Source organism: Branchiostoma floridae, chromosome 13 (genome assembly GCF_000003815.2).
Source record: "Branchiostoma floridae strain S238N-H82 chromosome 13, Bfl_VNyyK, whole genome shotgun sequence".
NCBI classification, from domain to species: domain Eukaryota; kingdom Metazoa; phylum Chordata; class Leptocardii; order Amphioxiformes; family Branchiostomatidae; genus Branchiostoma; species Branchiostoma floridae.
The window spans coordinates 17,138,342-17,160,377 of record NC_049991.1 but is presented as its reverse complement, the minus strand read 5'-3'; the positions used below and the strand labels follow the sequence as shown (position 1 = coordinate 17,160,377).

At 40.0% G+C, this 22,036-nt stretch overlaps 2 protein-coding genes across 3 annotated transcripts in view; one reads left to right on the top strand and one right to left on the bottom strand.

The window, feature by feature from the left end:
• LOC118428572 (MICAL-like protein 1) overlaps nt 1-6,836 on the top strand; it is a 19,792-nt gene extending 12,956 nt beyond the window's left edge. Inside the window, exons 10-16 of the mRNA XM_035838669.1 lie at nt 529-661; nt 1,310-1,436; nt 1,829-1,931; nt 2,513-2,586; nt 3,150-3,264; nt 3,630-3,676; nt 5,659-6,836. Coding sequence (XP_035694562.1) covers nt 529-661; nt 1,310-1,436; nt 1,829-1,931; nt 2,513-2,586; nt 3,150-3,264; nt 3,630-3,676; nt 5,659-5,798 — 739 coding nt within the window. The 3' untranslated portion in view covers nt 5,799-6,836. The remainder of the gene's footprint in view (nt 1-528; nt 662-1,309; nt 1,437-1,828; nt 1,932-2,512; nt 2,587-3,149; nt 3,265-3,629; nt 3,677-5,658) is intronic.
• Nucleotides 6,837-8,055: 1,219 nt separating this feature from the next.
• LOC118429516 lies at nt 8,056-21,828 on the bottom strand. 2 transcript variants are annotated; one of them, XM_035840015.1, is made up of 8 exons: nt 21,582-21,828; nt 17,307-17,510; nt 16,839-16,928; nt 16,580-16,720; nt 15,800-15,935; nt 15,165-15,305; nt 9,032-9,200; nt 8,056-8,541 (listed from the first exon to the last, which is right to left on the bottom strand). In XM_035840015.1, the coding sequence occupies exons 2-8, from the start codon at nt 17,484-17,486 to the stop codon at nt 8,307-8,309; spliced, it is 1,092 nt and encodes a 363-aa protein (XP_035695908.1). In that variant the 5' UTR covers nt 17,487-17,510; nt 21,582-21,828; the 3' UTR covers nt 8,056-8,306. The 2 variants fall into 2 exon arrangements, with proteins under 2 accessions (XP_035695908.1, XP_035695909.1); XM_035840016.1 differs by lacking the exons at nt 8,056-8,541; nt 9,032-9,200 and adding exons at nt 12,921-13,874; nt 14,565-14,727 and having other exon boundaries at nt 21,582-21,778.
• Between the last annotated feature and the right edge of the window lie 208 nt (nt 21,829-22,036).

The window sequence follows — 22,036 nt, the reverse complement described above, 5'->3', positions numbered from 1 at the left end:
AGAAATTGAAACTTTAACCCCTTAACTGCCAAACCCCGGATATATGCGGCACACATATACATGTCCTGTGTGCCGCACCCGGAATGTATTCCCCCAAAGTAGCAGCTTTGCGCACGTGTAGAGCACGAACCTCGGAAGTTAGGGATTTCGGCCTTGTTCGGGGGGTTCTTTTTGGAGGTCAGCAGCCAACCCTGGCACTGATAGCATTTTATAGTGCTGAAATGCTGGCAGTTTAAGGGTTAATGTCTTAATTACCCGTCAATGTTACCTGTCTGGTGCAGGTATGCAGAAAAAAACATTTCGAGCCCTGATTGTTTTGGACTAAGGATGTGGGATCAGGTTGTGTTGAGTAGCCTGACTAAAATTGCTTTCCTAGCAGCCGGCCTTACAGTTGCTAATCCCAGGCAGCAAGAGATTTACTGTGTAAACTTAGGCTAATTCTTGAGTATATATGGGACTAAAGCATAAGTCTGGCATATAGTGGTCACACTGTAATGATTGACATATAGACTTCCATCATCTGATGAGCCTAATGTATGTTTCTCACCATCTCCACAGAGGAGAGAAAGATGCAGACAGCGCCACACCAGAGAAGGAGGGCTCACCTCAGAAGGCACAGAAAAAGAGAAGAGCACCAGCACCTCCAGTCTACAGGAGACAGGTACACCTTATTATCACGTTCCCATAGTATAGGTTCAGCTTCTTAATTTAGACATGCTGCTTATACATGGTCCTTTCCAAAAATTCCATTACCTACTAAGTAGTTTCATCAGGTTGGCAGCAGGATATAGGAGAATTCTTTCAGTTTTACACAACCAGCTAGTACACTTTGCTTAAGTCAACCCCAGAGACGAACTGGGACGAGGGTTGATACAGACTTAGCCACATTTAGGATTGTGCTACATAAATCATAGTGTCGAGAAGCAGAACTCCAGTTAGAAACTCTGAGAAAGGTGTCTTAGAGACATTGAATTTGAAACATAAGAAAAGTGATATGTTATAATTCTACTCCCGTGTATATCCTAAGTTGTTAAGTTGTAAATCTATCGACTGTAATGTAATCTCCAAGCAGATCCTACGGTAGCATAAGATAGTATCAAAAGCTGGTAAAGGACTGAAGCCGGCTTAGGAGTGTGTTTGGCTAATGGACACCTCTTGGTTGACTACGCTCCTTGGCCAGTTTGGTACTATCTTATGCCATTGTAGGATCTGCTTGGAGATTACAGTACAGTAATGTGCACTTTGAGGTCATACACTGTACATAGAATGAAGCTTCTTCTTGCTGAAGCCTACTTTCTCTGTGCCACAGATCAACTCCAAGAACCGAGTTCCTCAGGATGAGATCGACAAGGAGCTTCGGGAGCTGGAGAAACAGCTGACTGAGCTGGAACATCGCGGGGTCAAGCTGGAGATCATGCTCAGACATGGCATGGCCAGTAAGTCTGGTCTTCATGGTCTTCATTATCATTACCAAGAAGGTTATATTTTTTCAGCGCCAGTGTGTTTGTTTCAAATTGTCTGAAAAACTCAAGAATGCCTGAATGGATTGTCTAAAGGAAAGGAAAGTGATGTCGATCCAGTTTTAGCTCACTGAAAAGCTAATTAAAAGTTCTGTCTCCACTGGGCAAGACAGAGAGGACAGATACTATATATGTACAGTATTTACAGGACGTTCATTGTACGGGGAAAGTTCCCCTAGCACAATGAACACACACTGGTCTAGCTACTTAGTATGTGGGTTGGTGTTGATGAGATCGCGAAATGGTCTCAAAAATGGTCTGGAAAAAACAACATTACTTTATGGCTAACAATGTCCTCTTTGTATCAGGTACCATTGCTGGAGAGGACGAGGATGAGCTGCTCTCTGATTGGTTCAGCCTGGTCAATGAAAAGAACAAGCTAGTTCGGCGGGAGACAGAACTGGTCTACATGTAAGTTTAGCCCTTTACCAAGTGTTGTGTCAAACACAAAAGTGGAAAAATAGTGCAATACTGTCCTTGTTGTACAATGTCAATATAGGTAATACCCTTTATTTTTGTGATACTGGTACAGTAGAACTATGATTGAGTTCTCGGGAAATTAGTTTCTGCTTGCATGTTAGGAACACAGTTCAACACACATTAGATTACTTTGCTTAAGGCAACCCCAGTGACGAACGGTACAACTCTTTCCTTTGCATGTAGATGTCTACTTATGACTTCTACTCTTCCAAGAGAAAATATAGCAAATTATACAGTTATGCCAAGCTGGAAAGACCATTGCTGCTTTGAGAACAGAAAAGGGCAGATTTTCAAGCTACATGTACTGATGATATATTCATTATGTTTTGAATGTTCAACATGTCTTTTCATGCAATTCAAGCCACTCAGAATTCAGATTGTACTGTGGTAAATAGTACCTGACTTACTGAACCACCACGCTGACTACTAAAATAAAATAAAAACTTTAATTTTTAAAAAGTATACACTGTATCAGTGTGTAAATACTGTTTCCAACCCTTCTCTCTCCCCAGTACCAGACAACAGTCCCTGGAGGACCAGCAGGCCAATGTGGAGTATGAGCTGAGATGCCTGATGCAGATCCCAGGTCAGACAACAAACAGTATCCTATTTTTCGCCTCTTCATGTAAAACTGAAATACCATGTATTACTCTAGGAATAGGGCATCCCCCCCCCCCCCCCCCCCCCAATACCATAACTGTTGGTATCTGACAAGCTCTATCTGGGCTCTTCATACAATTGTGCGTGTCCTATTGACCACGTCTGTACAAGGGCCAACTGGTGAATTTGGCCACATTTTGGTGGTCCTTGGTTCTTTTCACAATCATTACGCAATTTGGCTGAAGTGTGGCTGTCTCTATTACCAATCCCTCTTGCTTGTCAAGAAGGGAAAAAATTATGCCGTCCGTCCAAAACTATGAACTTCACGACATGAAATTGATGACAATGTTATTTCTGCTTCAAATGACAAATGTAACAACAAGCTACCAAACAACGAGCGGGACAGAAAAAAATTCAAAGCTAGAGACAGCTTTGGATTAACCATAAAACCTGTCTACAGTAGCCATTTTCTGCAAGTCCCATTGAGTAATTAGTATATTCAATTTGACAGATTTGACTGTATCTATTATTTGTATATTTTGCATACAGAGGAGAAGAAGTCTATGGGAGAGAAGTCTCGAGAGGCAAGACTTCTTAACGAACTCCTTGAGATTGTGGCAGAGAGGAACAGTATTGTGGATAGCCTGGATGAAGACAGGATCAGGTAAGAGTGGAGAATGAAAGTTATATGAAAGTGATTTAGATCCAGTTTTAGCCCACTGAAGAGCTAGTCTTCCACTGGTTTTGACCGAGAAGAAAGATGCTATGTACAGTATTTACAGGTTCATTGTACAGGGGAGATTCTTTTTGACAAGCATAATGAAAGGTAGATGACGGCCAAGAAAATTTATTATGTATCACATGTAATCAATTGTATTTTTGGAATGTCTGAATGTAAACAATTGGTCTGAAACTTGTGGTTTGTTATGGATATCAACAAGACAACCACAAAGTACAAGTAGAAATCTAGGTGTGATGTTTTAAAGAATGGACTGTATCCTGAAACAAGTGTTTTCATGTTGTTTATAGGGAAGAAGAGGAAGACAGGGACATAGAAGCAATGATGGCTGATAAAGGTATGGCATTAGTAAAAGCAACTATGTTGTGTTATATTGATGAATGTTTCACATCTAGATAATTGTACCAAGTAGCAGTTTTCAAGAAACTGGATATGATTTTGGAATGGTGAGATGTTTCAGGGAGCATCCAATACCTTCTGTCAGTTATACCAAGGACATTATATACGTCCTTGGTTATACTGATGTTTCAATTAGCATCCACAAACACTACATGTGTGTACATTTTTGTACCTTTCAATTCATCAGTGACACTTGATGCTCCCTGAAATGTCTGATCGTTCTCAAAATCATATCCAGTTGATTGAGTAACTGCTATTTGGCATGTGTCATGTTTCATAATTGCAGTTTCCTACTTGTACCTTTGTATTCTCTTTGAAGGTCTTCAGAAAAGTTTCCACCAAAAAGTCTTCAATCTAACACTTTCTGATGTCGAAGATATCTTTTTGTTATTTCAAACATGATTTTATTTCTTGCAATGTCAATTCCAGGAGTGCCCACAGGTGACTTTGATTAAGGAATTTAGGATGTGACAGGAGAGAAGTACATGTATGTTCATTACTTAGGTCCGCTTTAGACAGACAACAGTAATATACTAGTAGTCTTGCGACTGTTATTGTCTATCATTGTGGGCAACGGTTGTCTTTAGACATGCGTTCAGAGTCTCAAGGGACACCCACAGCGGGTGTGACCAACAGTGACCTCTTGCGCGCAAATTACAATTGGAGGAAGAATTCATCTTTATTTTCGTCATGCAGCAGATTATTTTTTGTGTTAATGCTAACAAGTGTTGTCCTATAGATGAGACGCAAAGTACGTCTTCGACAAAGGGTGAGATCGAGAGGCCCGTACAGAGACGGGAAAATCTGGAATTGAACCCGGCGTTCGTGGCCACTGGTGGTAATACAGATCAAGGAATAGCCTAAATAGGGGCATACAAAGGAGATAGCCACTGGTGGCAGGGCATTGCGCTTGAACAGGCAGTAGATAGAAAAGAACACGCTGCAGGCTTATTAGCATTTGATCCACTTCCGCCGCCGGCAACGATTCCTTTTTAGACATGCAAGGAATAGTCGCAAACCCCCCGCAGACCAGGTCCGAGGTGGTTGCACGATGATTCGAGGAAAAGCCACCATGCAACTATTTTGATTCTCTTTAAACAGCCTAAAAATACTGTCGCCGGAGACGTCGTGGACAATAACAGTCGCACGACTTTATAACTGTTGTCTGTCTTAAGTGGCCTTTAGTCCTGTAGGAAGGGGATAGGGTGGGGTGGAGGAAGGAAGGTATGATTAATGTAGGTGTGGCAAGCTAGACATAGAACTAGAAGAGAATGCTGTATTGGGTTTTGTTGATGGAGGTATTGACAAAGGTAAAACTACAGTAACTTGATAAAAGCCTTGCTATTGGTGGTTGTGATACAAACTTAAAGACAAAACAGTGGTCACTTTGAAGATATGGCATCTGTTCTAAAGAAATCAAACTGTCAAGTTGAATGTCTCTTTGAAGGTTAACAAATATACTACAGAAGGCCAATATTTAAATTGATATCTGAAACTTAACAAGACCCCAGCAACGTAGGCCAAAAACCGGCCTTTCTTTAAGTTTACTAGATTTTCCAATTTCTTTAATCTCTGCAATCTTCAAGTGGCCAGTGTTATGATTGAATTAGAGGCTGAAATATTATCTAAGACAGGGTTGGACAAGTTTTCTATTCAGAGTAACATTAGGTTAATAGGTTATTAAGTACATCAAAACCTCACTCAATGGAAAAAAAAATGGGCAAGTGGTGTAGGTCATGCACTTGCCCTATCAGCACTTTCACTTGCCCTGGACAAAAGGGCTAGTGGACTTGTCTAACCCTGCAAGACCTTGGGATTCCATAGCACTAACCCTTTCACTTGCCGTCCCCAGTTCTCCTGTTGTTCATTTCGACAAAAAATTACATTGTTTCTAACAAGGCTTACAAATGTCTTCTACAGGGGCACTGAGTGCACCCCCCCAACAGCCTGAGGACCAGGAGCCTCCAAAAGAGAAGAAGGGAAGGGGACTGTTTGGGAAGAAGGACAAGAAAGAAAAGGAGAAGGACAAAGTCAAAAGAAAACCCAAAGTGCAGATATAGATTGAGGCATTCCTTACAGACTAATTTCTACATTTTTCTGTTGTTACAACAGGCTTTAATTTATGCAGGGTTTGTCACAAATCTACTGTTACTGGACAGAATATCTCAATGCACATCTGCACAATTAGACATGTATGTTTCAGACATGTATAACTTGGTGCAGTAGAAGATGTTACAAGTGTTAGTGTAAATTTTGTACTGATAGGTAAAAGCCATTGAAATCTTAGAGGGGCATTCTGGCAATAACATTCTTGGTTGAATAGAATGTACGTATACGCGTATACGTATACATGTACATTGTACTTAGTTCGGGGAGGGTTTTGGTAATTGTTTCCTATGTGTAATGAGGCAGACTTAGCATGATGTTGTTACTTGGGCCTTCATTGTATGTTTAAGTCCCTTCCTGTCGCTAATTTATTACTGGTGCTTTTGGAACTGGAATGGAAAACCCATGCCAGAATAGTAGAGTATCAGATAAAGTTTGAGTTCTTAAGCTATTTTTGTAACATGACTCTACTTTCAAAAGGGCATTTGCCCACAATTCATGAAGCAACTAACATGAACTGCATTAACTTGACTTGATGGAAGCTTTTTAAGTTTTGAGATGCCACCATTCAAAGGTTTAGCTTTTATCTAATTTCAATTTTCATTTATTTCCTTTATGTGTAGTGTTACATTCAAATCCCCACCATTCCTTTTATATTTAAATCAGATGATGGCATTTAATTTGCCATTGGCTTCTGCTGCTAGATTGGGCTTGCACAGGCAAAGTTTACTTGCGAAGTATTGCTGCAACTGGTATTGTCTGTTTGTTCTCTACCTAATTTTATTCAATATGGGGAAAAGCCACGATGTAGTTAGAAATACATATTAGAACTGTTCAATATATTAAAGAGCTAGCTGATGTTCAATGGTAAGTAACAATATTTCTATCCTCTTTTATGTGAAGTTCGAAACCTGTACTTAATTTTATTTTTTACATACTATAGATGCTTGTAGAGCAAGCATCGTGCACATATCATGCTCAAGCTATTTGAACACCAATGCAGTCAATGTGTAAATAATCGCAGTATCAACACCTTTGTTATTCATATATCACGATATCCAGAAAAGATGTGTTCAGTTGTCAACAACTTTATCTTTCAGTAAAGTTTTGAGGATCAGAGATTGTAATACTCAGTGCAACACGGTAACATACTTAAAGTTCAACATTGCAGTATGCTAGTGGTTAAGTCACAGATGCAGTATATTTCAGTATACAACCTACATGAAAATGCAGTATCCATTACCAAATGTGTGCTACTTGCTGTATACTTATCTTTGCAATATACTAGGTTCCAATTTTTGCTTTACACATTTTCAGAATCTGGTGCTATGTATGCATAGATCGCTAATAGCAATGAACATTACAGTTCAGTATTACTATTAGAAAAGGAAACATGCAGGGCAAGTAAGCAATATAGTTTAGTAATGTTACATCTACATGTAATCCAGCCGTCTAAGTTGTATGCAAAACCAGCTAGCTGAGAGTGGAATGAAACACAGTAACTGCTTGGAATGTGACTACACATGCACAGTAAATTGATCACACTCTTACTTTGCAAGTACTGCAAGGTAATCAGTGAATGTAAGGCTAATTAAACGATGACAGATACACTTTAGCACTTATAGCTAAATAGCAATGGGTAGACTTGTACTAGGTAAAGCGGTCTCTTCAAAAAGAAGCTGAACTGATAGTATCAGAAACATTGTCAATGTTTCTCGCTCTGATGTTAGCCTTGCCTGATTAAATCACAGCCCTAGTGGCTTGCCAAGCTGTCCAGCCTTCAGTGAGGGGACCAATTATACCCCATTGACAGAGAGACATTTCGTAACACAGGCAAACTACAATTGTATAAACCCACCAACAGCCCGTAGGCTTAACTAATGTCACATGTGTACAACTGTGATTGCAAAGTTGGCCTTATGTCATATCCAGAGTCTAACTATACAGGACTAGCAAAATAAAATGGACTGAGATAAAAAAAATTTGTGTCCATGTTTTCTTTGTTTAAATCTTCTGTTTTATTAATCTAGAACTATAGATAAAGCTATGATGTACCACGTCCTTGGATGTACATTGTAAATATGTGTAGTAAATATAATACTGCATTGTAATATATTGCAATAGTGACAATGTTGTACTTGAAGAAAAATAAATTTGACAAGTCCAACAGGACTTGGGTTAGCTGCAACAACTTACTCTAACTTTTAAACCAAGTTAACTTTAAGAATACAAAACATGTCTAAAACTGAGAAAATCAAGAAACTGAACAAACTTACAAGCAAACCAAACTTGACTACAAAAATACAGGAATATAAAAAGCTACCAAATAAGACAAGTTAGCAAGCAATGGTAAAACGAGCTTTTGCATATGTATAAAAAAAATACGTATAGCTTTGAACACTAGTGACCATTCTGAGAACTAAATAGTACTACTAGTATCTGCTTTTTCTCAACTTTCCTTATCAGCCTGCCTTTTCCAATTCAGTCAGAAAGGCACACAAGCCCTCATGGTCATCCTCGTCACCCTCACATTCATCATCGTCCTCATCATCATCATAAAGCTCCCCCTTTCTTCTTCCTGTAAACTGCAGCATATCCGGCCAGTTCCTTTCCTGGAAGCCGGCCACGAACGTACCCTCTACAAACTGCCTGCCGTTGCCGTCCTCCTCGACAGTCAGTTCTAGCCACCCTTTTACGCTGGGGTTCACACAAAGTTAGAAAAGAAAGAAATACATATAGTCTAGGCGATTGGTGTAAATATTGTGCAAATTATGTTAAAAGTATGAAACTTGGCACAAGTATTCTGCACAACAATAGAAACAGTTCTAGGGATTGAACAATTGTGAGCCACACAGAGGACCAGTGGTCAATTCAGTGTCAAGTCTTTACTATAGTAATGAGTGCTGCAGCAAATTCAATTTCATTGTAGGGTATCAGTGGACTATATCCTTAATGTACATGCAGTGACCTAAGGGCTACTGGTAGTGAAACAAATACAGGCATTGCCCCTATACTCCAAAAAGTATTGGAAGGATTTTCATTTAACAGGATGTTAAGTTAATGGCCGAGTAAGACTAGACTACAAAGAGAAATAAAGCTGCTGTGTTACATGTAGAACAAGAATGGGCAGTTTACAGGCCATACTGATAGTTAAAACATCACAAATAATTTCAACTCAGTGTCTTACCTTCTCTTCAAGACATACCAACTGGTCTTAAACAGCATGTACTGGTCCTTAACACTGCTCTTCCCCGTGAAGCTTTCCAGGCCCCCAAAGTATGTGAAGTCCCCAAAGTTGATGTAGTCATCATAGTCATTAAAGTACGACGTGCAGATATTGTCAATCTTCAGTTCTCCTGTAATGCATAGTAAATTTAAGTTTAGTGTAACATGTACTGGTATAATATCCACACTATTGTGGCTGTGGTTTAATCCTCTAATTGCTGTTCTGCATGCAGAATAGTCTGGCTCCTGTCTGCATTAGGTTTCTGGGGGCAAATATGCCTTAGTAGCAGTGTAACAGGGATCAAACTTTCAAATCCTTCTTCAAACCCTGTCATAAGCCTCCAGCTACGTTGATATTTCTTTTTATAAAGCTCTGATGCTACCGGTATCGCTGATTCGATGTGTCGGCTACAGACCATGAGTTGTGGATGTAACTTGTGATCGACTGCTCCTCGTCCGACAGATGATGATGAGAACTCCATATTGCAGAACAACTAGATCCTAAGACCAGAAAGTTGCCATTGCTACCAACCTTTCATCCCTTTAACATTGGGATCGTCGGTGGTCACAGTCAGCTCCCATTCGCCGTTGATGCCGCAGTTCAGCTCCTTCCGTCGAGCCTTCACGGCCGCTGCCCGGGCATACTCCTCCGCAGACTTCCTCAGAGTTTCATCTGCAAGAGACACACTTGAAGTTGCTTAAGTGGTGAAAACTATGGGTTACATGTATGGTATGTGTCTTCTAAGCAGTCTTATACACAAATGTACACATTTCGAGTTGGGTTGTGTGTGATAGTACTTTTCTGCATGCTGTTACTCAGGGTAGCTTTAGTACAAGACGAAGGGCTGAAGACTAAAGTACGTGTATGCAAGGAATATTAACCTCCTTGGTGTACATGATAGATGTACTTCTATTAAAATACTAAGGCATAAACACTGGCAAAGTTGGTCTGTTGTGTCATAGTGTTTTTCTGCTGCAACTTTATAAAATAGTTAAGGATCTCTGCTGACAAAAAAAGGTGCTGGTACTTACAGGGCATGATCAATTGCCAAATTTGGCTTATTCCAGTTGACCAATTCAGATTCAAAAGGGTTGCTTTATTGGACATGATTGTAGCAAGAATAGCAGAAAAAATTTCAGTTTTCAACACTAGGGATTGTCGGTTTCTTACCAGCATCTGAAGCAAAGTGTTTTGCCAGTTCCGAGTGCAGTTCCTTGAAGTTCTCCCTGGACGACAGTCCCTCTTCCCTCACTGCATTTATGACTGCAATCATTTTAGGGCTCTTTTCTGCTGCCAGCAAAAGCACCTTAGATGGATAATTGAACATATCTATTTAACAAGCTTTCAAATTATCAATTCATAGAGCAAAGATACAACAACCAAATTCCTCTATAAATGCACTCTCTACTACAGTACTACATGTAGATATAAACACAAGATTGGAGAAATCCACTAATCTGATTGTCCCAGACAAGTGAAAGTGATGATAGAGCAAGACTTGAATCCATGTCCTACCTCACTTGCCCAATCAGGCAAGATTTTTCCAAGGAGTGACATTTTAATACTAGTCACTTTTCTTGGTCATGGCATCAAGCAATTGGTCAACACCGAAAAAAAGAAATAGAGAGAGAGCCAACAATAAAAGAATTCCATTGCTGAAAGTGAAAATACACAGAAAAATTAAATTTCGAGCCAGTGAAAAGTTGGTTCGGCAATTAATTTTTTTATGTGCCTGCCCAAGGAGCTTTTATGGCTTGCCCGATAGGACAAAAGAATTCTAGAAAACTTGTCCAACCCTAAAACATGTCCACTATTAACCTGTTGTAGTTGTTCCTTGCTGCACTTCTGAGCTAGTGCCCCCACACTAGCGGGGTCAGTCACCTGCTGCTGGCCCCACTCTGGACAATCTGACATCAGCTTCTGTTTCTTATTCTCAGGGGCCTGCTGCTCTTCCTCTTTCGGGATGTAATCAAAATTCTCCATAGTCGGATGATGTGGGGTACCTCCTAAAACATATAATCATGATAATCAATAGATGGAGAAGCCTGGTTCTACATGCTTCTCCTTTGTCTTTGATGTTGTTGAATTGCCATTGCTTACTCCAACTACATGCTGATATGGACACCGTTCTCCTGGAATCCAATCATTTGTGGCCTAAGGGGCAGATGAAGGATTTTCACACAGTAGGACTTAAACCCAACTCCCACTTTTTGGCACATGTTGTTTTGTTTTTGACATTCACTGTCATCTAGCATAGCTTGTCAATATTGCGGGAATTTTTTTTTCAATTATAACGTTTACTTAAATATGACGTCAACGACAAAGTCTGAATAATTTGCTAAGCACCTTTGTCTTGAGACTTTGAGATTATTACTGTGCACCTATTCAGTAACAGTTATGTAGAAATTCTTTTTATAATCCTAATCAATTTTTGCAAGCTGAAGAGTAGTCGACACTTTCCCATTCAAGACTGAAGCTTCGCGCCACCCACAAACCAGCTTTTATGACACTGTCCTATTCTACCAATGGGTGGATAAACTAACACCCTCTAAATTATTTATCTAAATGACAGTGCAGAAATTCGGCGCAGATGTTTCTTTTATCCCAGCCTGTATTGCATTTGGTGCTCCAAGCGTATTGGCAGTAGCAAGAACAATTTGTGAATATTTGGGAATAATTTCAAAACTTTACTACCGAAACCTCGGGTGCAAAACAACCCAGATGTTTCGCGTTAGGGATCCCTCGGGGTGTCTCAACTTCCCGTGATCGCGCGGACAAAAAAACAACAAAGATTTTCTATTGTTTTTTCTCAAGCTTTTCTAAGTTCCAGTACTTCATTCTTGTGACAGGAATGAAATAAATATATTTGTCAAGCGTATCAAGGGATTGTTATTCAAGTAACGTTAGTAGGGGTAGTACGATATCAGCACAAAACTGCAAATCTGGAACCCAAATTATTATAATTTGTCCAGCCTTTGAGCCAAACGTACTGTACCCACCGAAATATTATTCTTTTTGTTACCATACAGCCATATCTAAACAACAAAATTGTGTTACTGTACCTTGACAAACCGCTAAAGGTTTTTCAGAGCCTTTGATCAGAAATCCTCCTTCAGCTGTCAAATCTTCTCAAAGTTTGGCGCGAAATGTGCCTCATCACAGCTAGATCTGCACTCGGGAACATCCGCCAAATTTAGCAGGAAAAATCTTGTGATTTTCGGGATAACGAAAACTACGATATGTAAAATATCGATGTACTTTCTTGGAGTGTTTTTATGAGCTGTTATATTATTTCGATGCTAACAGTGCTATTCATTTCATACAGGTTCAACTAAACTACTTTCTTTATTTATTTAAATAACCTCCTAACTTATTCCAGCTGAGGTAGATCCATCCGCTCCGGTCTGTCGGCATAGTTCACTCCTTCTCCGGGGGAAATTATTCTGCACTGGAAGTTTTAATCGTAACTTAAATACACTTAAGAAACATTTAATCTTATTCAAAAATATTACGATACAGTTAGAACAGAGTAATGTATTTTGTTTTTATTTGACGTGTCTTAGTAACTCTTTCACATATACTATTCTTTATAGAGTGGTTTCGTCCAATGAACTTTCAGTTTCAGGTCTATGACCCCCAAGGTACAAGTGTTGCAGCAAGTGAGTAGCCTGGCATAGATTCATCCACTTTTCCCTATTTTAGGCCCTGTTAAATTCTGTTATAGGCGCTAAAACTTGACGAATCAGCACAGTAACACATCTGTGATTGCAGAAAGTTGGCCTTAAAGTCGGAGAGTCTAACTATACAGGACAAGCAAAATAAAATGAACTGAGAAAAGAATATTGAGATATTTTTTTTTTCTAGTCTTTTGTTTTATTAAACTAGATAAAGCTATGATGTACATTGTAGAAATATGTGTAGTAAATATAATACTGTATTGTAACATATTGCAACCGGGACAATGTTGTAGAAAAATAAACTTGACAAGTCCAATAGGACTTTGTTTCGCTGCAACAACTTACTCCAACTTTTAAACCAAGTTAACTTTTAAGTTACAATACAAAACGTCTAAAACCGAGAATATCAAGAAATCGAACAGACAGGACCAAACTTACAGCAAACTTGACATGGTTACTGCTGATCAGAAATAAAATTCACAAAACTACAGGAATAAAAAAACATAAGGAAGACTACAAGTTAACATGTCATGGTGTCTCCAGGACTTTGGTTAGCTGCAATGTCAACTCCAACTTTTAACGTTAATTATAACAACATAATAAAACATGACCAAGGGATCGAATGAGCAGTAAACTTGACATGGTTAAAGCTGAATAAAAGCTCCAAATCTACTGAAATATAAAACTTACAGAAGAATACAAGATACAATGTACCAAGTCATGGCAAAAACCAGCTGTTGCACATCTAGAACCTCTAAAAAACAGGTACCGCCCGTACCGGTATGGCCTTCAATGTTAACACTAGTGCCACACAGCACTGGCTGCCTTTCACAGAAGTACTCTGGTGCCTGATCTACCTTGACTTTGTAAAGCCTGTCAAAGTTGTATGTCTCATAACTTTCTTTATCAGTCTGCTTTTTCCACATCAGTCACTCTCAGAGCAGCTGTAGTCATCATCATCATTATCATCATCATCGTCATTATCATCAAGCTCCCCCTTTCTGTTCCCGGTGAACTGCAGGGTGACCGGCCAGTTCCTCTCCTGGGCGCCGGCCTTGAACGACCCCTCCACAAACTGCTTGCCGTTGCCGTCCTCCCCGACTGTCACACGCAGCAGGCCTTTCACTCTGGGGTTCACACAAAGTTAGAGAAGTAAGAAATAACATCACATGTGGGCCACAGAAGTTGTCAAACAAGTCTTTACCATAGCAATGAGTGCTCCAGCAAAAAGTTCTTATTAGGATACTTGCTAGCCCCCTAATGTGTGGCCAAGGGCTACTAGTATTGAAACAAAGACGGGCATTGACCATTTATGCCTAAAGGAGTAGGAAGTATTTTATTTCAACATGAGGGTATGTATGACCTTAGACTGCAAAGAGAAATATGACTGCTGTATCTTCAATAACAGACAAGAAGGTACACTATACAGGCCATAAAAAACTAGCTCTTTGATTTTGATATTTCAACATCACAATTTCAGCTCAGCTTGACAGATACAATGTAGATGGAGACTTGCTGCCCAATGTGTCTGCAGGCACAAGAGGACATATTTGTCTAAAGGTGGTATCTCACTGCACTTGCGCCACGCTTGCGTCACTGCGGGGTTCGAAAGATACTCAACAAATGTCAGAGATAAAGAACAAATTTCCTTACGTTTTGTGTATTTTGTCATACTTTAAAGTCATACTTTTATGTATAAGGCAATATATAAATTATCAAAAATAGGAGGAAATAATAAAACAGTGCTGAAGTGAACAAACCCTGCAGTGACGCAAGCATGACCCAATCATATATGCCCCTTGGTGAGGGTATTTTACCTTCTCCCACAGAACTTCCAGCGGGTCTCAATCTGCATGTACTTGTCCTCTACACTGCTCTTGGCCTTGAAACTGTCCAGACACCCGAAGTAAGTGCCGTTCCCAAAGTCGATGTAGTCATCATAGTCATCAAAGAACGAAACATCACCAATCTTCAGTTCACCTGTAAGGCATAATCAAGTTTAGTTAAGTGGATTGGAATGCATATGATGACAACTGTGCTTTGTTTTCTTCGGCTTTCATATCTGTTTTGTTTACGTTAATTCATGTGCATACCTTCTGTTGCATATACTACTCATTCTTACAGCTTCCTGTGTTACTTACCGGTTATTTATAAGCTGTTACCAGTTTTTTTTACCTATTTTCTGAAACTTGCTTCAAATCCTTAAAGTCGAGATGTCGCTTTTGCCTGATCCCACAATGCCCAACCCTCGCAAGACGGGGAACAATGGACGCTAAACCGGATAGAGAGATTTTCTTTGTGATATTGATGATTCTATTGTTTTGTATTTTGCCCCCTTGAAAATCAATTGGCAGGATGTAATGGGCCACCCAGTTGAAAACTGAATAAATACTCCAAAAAGACCAATTGCTACCAACCTTTCATCCCATTAACCCTGGGATGGTTGGAGGTGACGCACAGCTCCCATTCGCCGCTGATGCCGGAGTTCAGCTCCGTCTGTCGAGCCTTGCTGGCCGCTGCCCGGGCGTGCTTCTCCGCTGACTTCTTTAGAGCCTCGTCTGCAAGTGATACAGCATACACATCAGGTTACTTAAATGGTGAAAAATAAGAGCACATGTAAGCACATTCCAATTTTTCTTTAATTTCTATTTGCTTTCTGGACAGATGGCGACAATGTGGCACTGCAGTCAAGTTAGTAACTTATATTGATAGTGCCACATATGCAGTACGGACAGACGGTAAAGATAGAGTCAGCAGACAGTGCTTTACATTACTGTACATCTTTAAATTTATAGGGTGTCTTCTTTTCTTGTTGTGTTGTATGACAGTTAAAAAACTTCAATATCTTTTCTTGTTTTTTACCATGAAATCGATCTGTGACTTTATGTTTTGTTCCGGTAAAGTCTACTGTATGGAATATTTCAACTGTGAACTGTAACAACCACAATAACCACAAATTAAACCATACTGAAAATAAACAAATTTACAGAATGTGATTGTGACAAGGATGCCAGGAAAATTCACACTTCAAATGTTTCGCCTGATTTCTTACCAGCATTCGAAGCAAAGTACTTTGCCAGTTTGGAGTGCAGTTCCTTGAAGTTCTCCATGGACAACAGTCCCTCTTCCTTCACTGCATTTAGGGATGCAATCACTGGGGGGTTCTTGTCTGCTGCCAGGACAAGCACCTACAGTGAAAAAAAAACAAAAGACTTACTTTACTTTACTTTAATAAACAAAGGAACATTTAAAATTTTTCTTCAACAGGCTTTCTGATTACCAATTTATACTGCTACAGTGAGCTATGGACTACGGTTTAATATGAAGTCTGCAAAACTTCCATTTATAGATAAATCTTGAACAAGCAAAAAGCCTGGACTCTGGACCATTCAGTTCCAGTATCACTGACCACTGCAGAACAAGTACTGCAAGTGACCTAACAGAACTGCATAAAATGTACCTTCTAAGTTTTACTACAAACATCTAACATAATCCAAGTAAGGTATGTAATTCTGACACCTTGAAAAGACACGTCCAAACAGATTGCCAACCCAATGTCCCCAGCACAATGTACTCCTGCATACCTAAACTGTAAAATACATGTTCCTGAGTGAGTGCTGCACTAAAAGTCATCATCATCGGTCGACGTGCTTACACACAACGGGGTTGTACCGCCCCTTACGGGGTGACATACCCTTTCGCTGGCTAGTTACAAGACAGGGATGCATCAAGTTTCCCGTCCAAGTGAATGATGTTTTTTTAAGTGGCAGAGATATGTAACCCAGTGGATTAGTGATAATGGAGGTTACATGATGTAAACATGTCCACTAACCTGTTGCAGTTGTTCCTTGCTGCACTTCTGGGCCAGTGCCGCAACACTCGCCGAGTCAGTCAGCTGTTGTCGGCCCCAGTCAGGACAACCTGATATCAGCCTCTGCTTTTTACTCTCACGGGCCTGCTCCTCTTTCTCTTTCTGAGAAAAAATGTCACAGAAGATAAAATTGAGAAACACAGGAAAATATGGTAAAACTAATGAATGTAGAGTCAAATACCTCCATTCACCTTCATAACCATCTATAAAACTTGTTCACCTTCTCATAATTCAGCTTCCTCTTCTTCTCTCGCGCCTCCCTCTGCTTCAGCTTGTCCAAGAACCCCTCCTTTCCATGCTTCTGCTCGGCCTGTGGGAGGAAGTACATGTACATATGTGTTAAGTCCAAGCACTTGAAACATACAATGTATTATCATATACTATTATGACAAACCTGTCAGGGGTGGGTACCTGGAACAGAAGATTGTGCAGATAGATATTTTTGAGATCGGGCTGGGGTGTGGTAACCAGGCTATTCAGGTACAGGTACGGTTCAGGTCCCAAGGATCAGGTCTGGTCTGTATCTGTCGAGTATCTGCCTCCCACTGGCATTTTAAAATCCTATCTTCATGTAAACTCTGTATGTTTGAGACAGTTTGACTGAAGAAACTTGGTAGAGATGACAATATTGCTCTAACTAAGTTTCAAAGTAAGAAAGCCTCTTAAAGCATAGTTATGTGGTACCAACCCTTTTCACCAGGTCCCGAGTCTTGTACAACTTCATAGGTCGTCCCATTCCAAAGCCATGCCAGGGGGGGATGGAATATTCCATGTCCGCCATGTCAGCTGTAGTCAGGAAGTACCTCTGTCGAGCCTCTGTAGAATCCAGAGTTCCATTACCTTTGAAGATGTAGTCAAATTTCTCCATGGTCGGATGATATGGGTCTACCTCCTGAAACATATATGATAATCAAACTTGGTGGAGTTAATATTTTTCTGAGGTGAAATCTAGGCTTAAAATACCCAATATACTCTCCAAGCAGAGGTTAGGCTCTGACCTCTGGCTGTTTTGTTTTTTCCACTTTTTGTAGTAGTTTTCATCGGGCTTTCATCTTGCTGTCTAGCGGCCATCATAAAAGAGTACACGAGTTCTACTCTCCAAGCAGAGGTTAGGCTCCGGCTGTTTTTTTTTCGTTTTTTTTTTAGTCGTTTTTATCCGGCTTTCTATTTTTATTTTCACTCCGCGTACCGAAGGTACGCTTCGAGTGAAAATATTGTTTTCGTACCGTTTCTTCTTTCTTTCTTTCTTTCTTTCTCCTGTCACGACCTTTAAAGTGTTTCCTCTCCGTCGTTCTTAGCCCGAATGACCTGAAATTTGGCACAAGTGTACCTTGGGTCAATACCCTCAGACGTTTTTTTCGGTTTTTTGATAGATACTTTAAAAATGACTTTATGGATGTTTTTAGGTGGTGTTTTGACCGAACTGTATAATTGTGCCTCCCGTGCCCAGTTATTAAACCCAAGGGACCCGAAATTTGGTATGATAGTGCATGAGATATTTTCTAAAAGAACCCTGTTATCATTTTTGGCACAAAATCACTTAAAAATGATTTATAAGCCAATTTGGCGGGGTTTTTCGTCTGCGTTTTCGTCTTCACCGCCTCTGAGCGTCTCACCATATATGGTAAATGACGTAATCACCTTCCCTGTGGTATGACCAGGTGGCGGCCGTGCACCCCTGCTTGCTCTAATTAATATTCATGAACACGCGTCGCAAACGTCATCCGGCGAATGCGGGTGTTGTTGGAATATCTGCTGTTATCAAATTCATGAACGACGAATAATGACACGGTGTGAGGGCATTGTTCTCAGTGCTATTGTCACCAATTCAAATCAAATTTATTGTCACAAACCTCGACGCAAGCACAAGATACGTAGGCACATTTTAGACAGGATGCCATCCTCGGTCAAGTGAAGCCTCTACCAGGCTCCACGGATCGGTGGTCTAATTGTAGAAAGTGGACAAATAGAGCCAATAGTATGCTAGGAGAGTCGGCCAGCCAGAGGATTCATTTCAAGTGCAGGATTCACCACAGAACAAGTCATCAACAACAGAGAGAAAAAATATCGCAATCCCAATGCGAAAACCACAACGCCTAAAGCTCAGAGCTGTTTGGCATGGTCGATTTGGCGGTGCTTGAGCCCCGCTGTTACACTGTCCACAATTAAAAGCCGCTCCGCGTCAAAAAAATAGAAGAAATTGGTCAGGAAAAGACAGAAAACACGCCAGATAAGTTAACGTTACATGGCCGAGGACTATAGTTTGCGACTTGCAATTTGCCAGGCCGGCCAACACTTATAGGCCAATTAACTCCAACCAAGAAGGTTATATACTAGGCTTTTATTCCTTGAACTTGGCAAAAGTCCTCTATTCAACCAGGCGGAAGTCTGGTAGTGGCTAATCAACCGCCGCGCGGGTCGCCTTGCTGCCACATGTACACATGATCACATAAAAAAAATAATGACATATGTATTAGCGTTGAATTATTATTTTTGAGAAGGTTCCGTTTATCACGGAACTGCTGTTGTTTCTCACTGACTTTTGCTTGCAAACACGTAAATTCCTAACTTGCAACTACAGTATTCTCAGCGGCGCTCAACACGTTCCTACGTTTCACCATTTGTGGTAAACAAAGCCGACAAAAGGGTCCTTGAACACGCAGCTGGCAGGTGCGGCGGGTTCACGGTCTGCTAATTGAATTGTCTCGGTAGCCAATCAGCAAAGACTTCGTACTACTTAGTGGATCACGTGCGCAGTGCCGCGCATAATAAGGTTCTCGAGATCTGTTAGTTTATGTGAAAAATAAATGGAACTTTAAGGTTATAACAGACGTATAATTACTGCAATTGCTGAGTCCTTTTAGACAAAAAGCATACAAAACATTTAGATATATGAAACAGACTTCGTGCAAACATACAGTGGCTAATAATCTTTGTTCATCAATATAATGTATTACCTGATTAACTCTAGGTATAAAAACGGAATGTGATCCTTTTTGTCTGAATACAATGTGCATAACTTAATATGTATTTGTACTGATAATGTCATTGCAGTTCAGCCATGATATCCAATTGGATTTAAAAAAAAATGCACTTTGCTAAAAACGGCTAATAAGCATATCTTGGTAAAGAGTTAAAAGTGTAGTGAAGTTTGTTTGGAGAGGTACCGGTCTGCTTGTATGAAGATTAGTTATGCTTGTGACAACCTTGAATAAGTGCAGTAATTGCCCTTGCCTTGTGTAAATAAGCAGGAAAACTTTAATCATAACCACGCTATTGTCTGCTGTGGGTACGTAATACTAACGTTTAGGGTCACATAACGTGTTAACGCATCTGTAGAAAAAATACAACACAATTTCCGTTTGTGAAATAAAACCTTTTTTCTTGAAGTAAAACGGTGCCTTCTTTGCTTTAATGTGTGAAACACTAGCATGTTGTGTGCGTGTTGTTATCAAGAAATAAAAATTGGATTACCGTATACATAATAAAAATAGTATAGTAGCAACGTAGTTCCAGGTCATTCTCACATGGGATTTATTTTTTTCAAATTCAATTTTGGAACAGTCCATGTTTGCATAAAGGGGGAGAGCGGAGTGAAAATAGCTGAATTTGCTCCTAAGCAAATGCCGGCCTTTCTAGTTTAATTTTATATTGCTGTGTCAAATGAAAAAATAGAAAGCCCGATAAAAACGACTAAAAAAACGTTAAAAAACAGCCGGAGCCTAACCTCTGCTTGGAGAGTACACAAGTTCCACAAAGTCTGATAACAACAAAACAAAGTGTAAATGTAATACTATTAGAAGCTGAGCACAATAGAACTGAAAATTTTCATTATCTGATTATGCCATCAGAAGAAAAATAGCCAAACTATTAACCTACTAAGGAGGCTTTAAAATTTGCAACAACAAAAAAAGTATCAACTGCAAGCAAGGACCTTGTTGCAAGCAAGAAGGTTCTATCAACGTCCTTGGTGCAAGTGACCACATCTAGGGAAATAATCGACTCAAGGATATCAAAAATAACAACTTGCCGGATCAAAGAAAGAAAAATTTGGATTCTATGCGAGAGCAACCTAGTCTCTACCAGACTCGCTGGAAAATCGTAGAAATGGAACAAATAGAGAGGAATATAACCGGCCAGGGAACAGCTCGCGATCCCAGGATCGCGTGCTGTTCCCTGGCGGTTATAATCCTCTGGCCGGCTTACTCCTCTGATTTGTTCCAATTCTGCGATTTTTCCAGCGATCCGGAGTCTGGTAGAGACTAAGAGCAACCTATGGAGAAGCTAACCGTGGTGCAAAAACTACTTTTGTAAGGATTTTTTTCGCATAATTTAGTAATTAACACTTTTTCTTTTACAATGGAAGGCTCAAAACGTATGCGCCATTTCACAACTTTTATGGCAGTGTCCCATTTTACCATCAAAATTCACACCTACATGACAGTCCAGAAATTCGGCACAGATGTTTCTTTAATCTCAGCCTGTTTTGCGTCTGGTTTAGGCAGGTACAACAGCAATTTGTAAAGAAGAAAAACTTTTGCTGAACCATTGCCGACTCGGCAGTTGGACATTACCGGAAGAAGAACTTTACTTCATGTACCAAAACTCCGGTGCATAACAACGCAGGTGTTTTGCGTTAGCTCATGAGCACGACCTCAGAGAATCCCTTGGGTGTCTCAACTTCCTGTGATCGCACAGGAAAAACAACAGCTTCTCCTTTTTCTCACATTTTTTTTCTGGTTGAATGAAACAAAAAGATATCTGTCAAACGTTTCAAGAGATCGCCATGCAAGTAACGTTAGTAGTAGGATTTTCAAGTTCAACACAAAACAGTCCAAACTTTGAGCCAACTCAAGGGCCGGCCGTACTATGCACAAATCACATATTTACGTCGGCCCAACGAAATATCCTTCTTTTTGTTATACCTACAGCAATTATTAAAAAACAAATGTTGTTACTGTACCTTGACAAACCGTTCTTTGGGCTTTTCAGCGGCCTTCCCTCTCAGTGATCAGCGATCGTCCGTCTGCTGTCAAACACCTCAAAGTTTGGCGCGAAATGTGCCTCATCACAGCTACTTCTGGACTCCGGAAACATCCGCCAAATTTAGAAGGAGAAATTCTAAGCTCTTCGGGATAAGAACGAAAACTACAATATGTCAACTATCTACATTATTGGAGTATTTTTATGAGCTGTTATATTATTTTGAAGCTAACAGTGGCGGTGCCATTTTACTGAATATAAGTCCAAGTAAACTACTTTCTTTATTCAAATGACCTACCTTATTACAGCTGTGATAAATTCATCCGCCCCGTCGGTCGGCATAGTACACTGCATTCAGTGGGGGGATTATTCTGTATTGGAATGTGTATTACCCGTAACCTAAAATACAATCAAGTATTATTAGATCAAATCCAA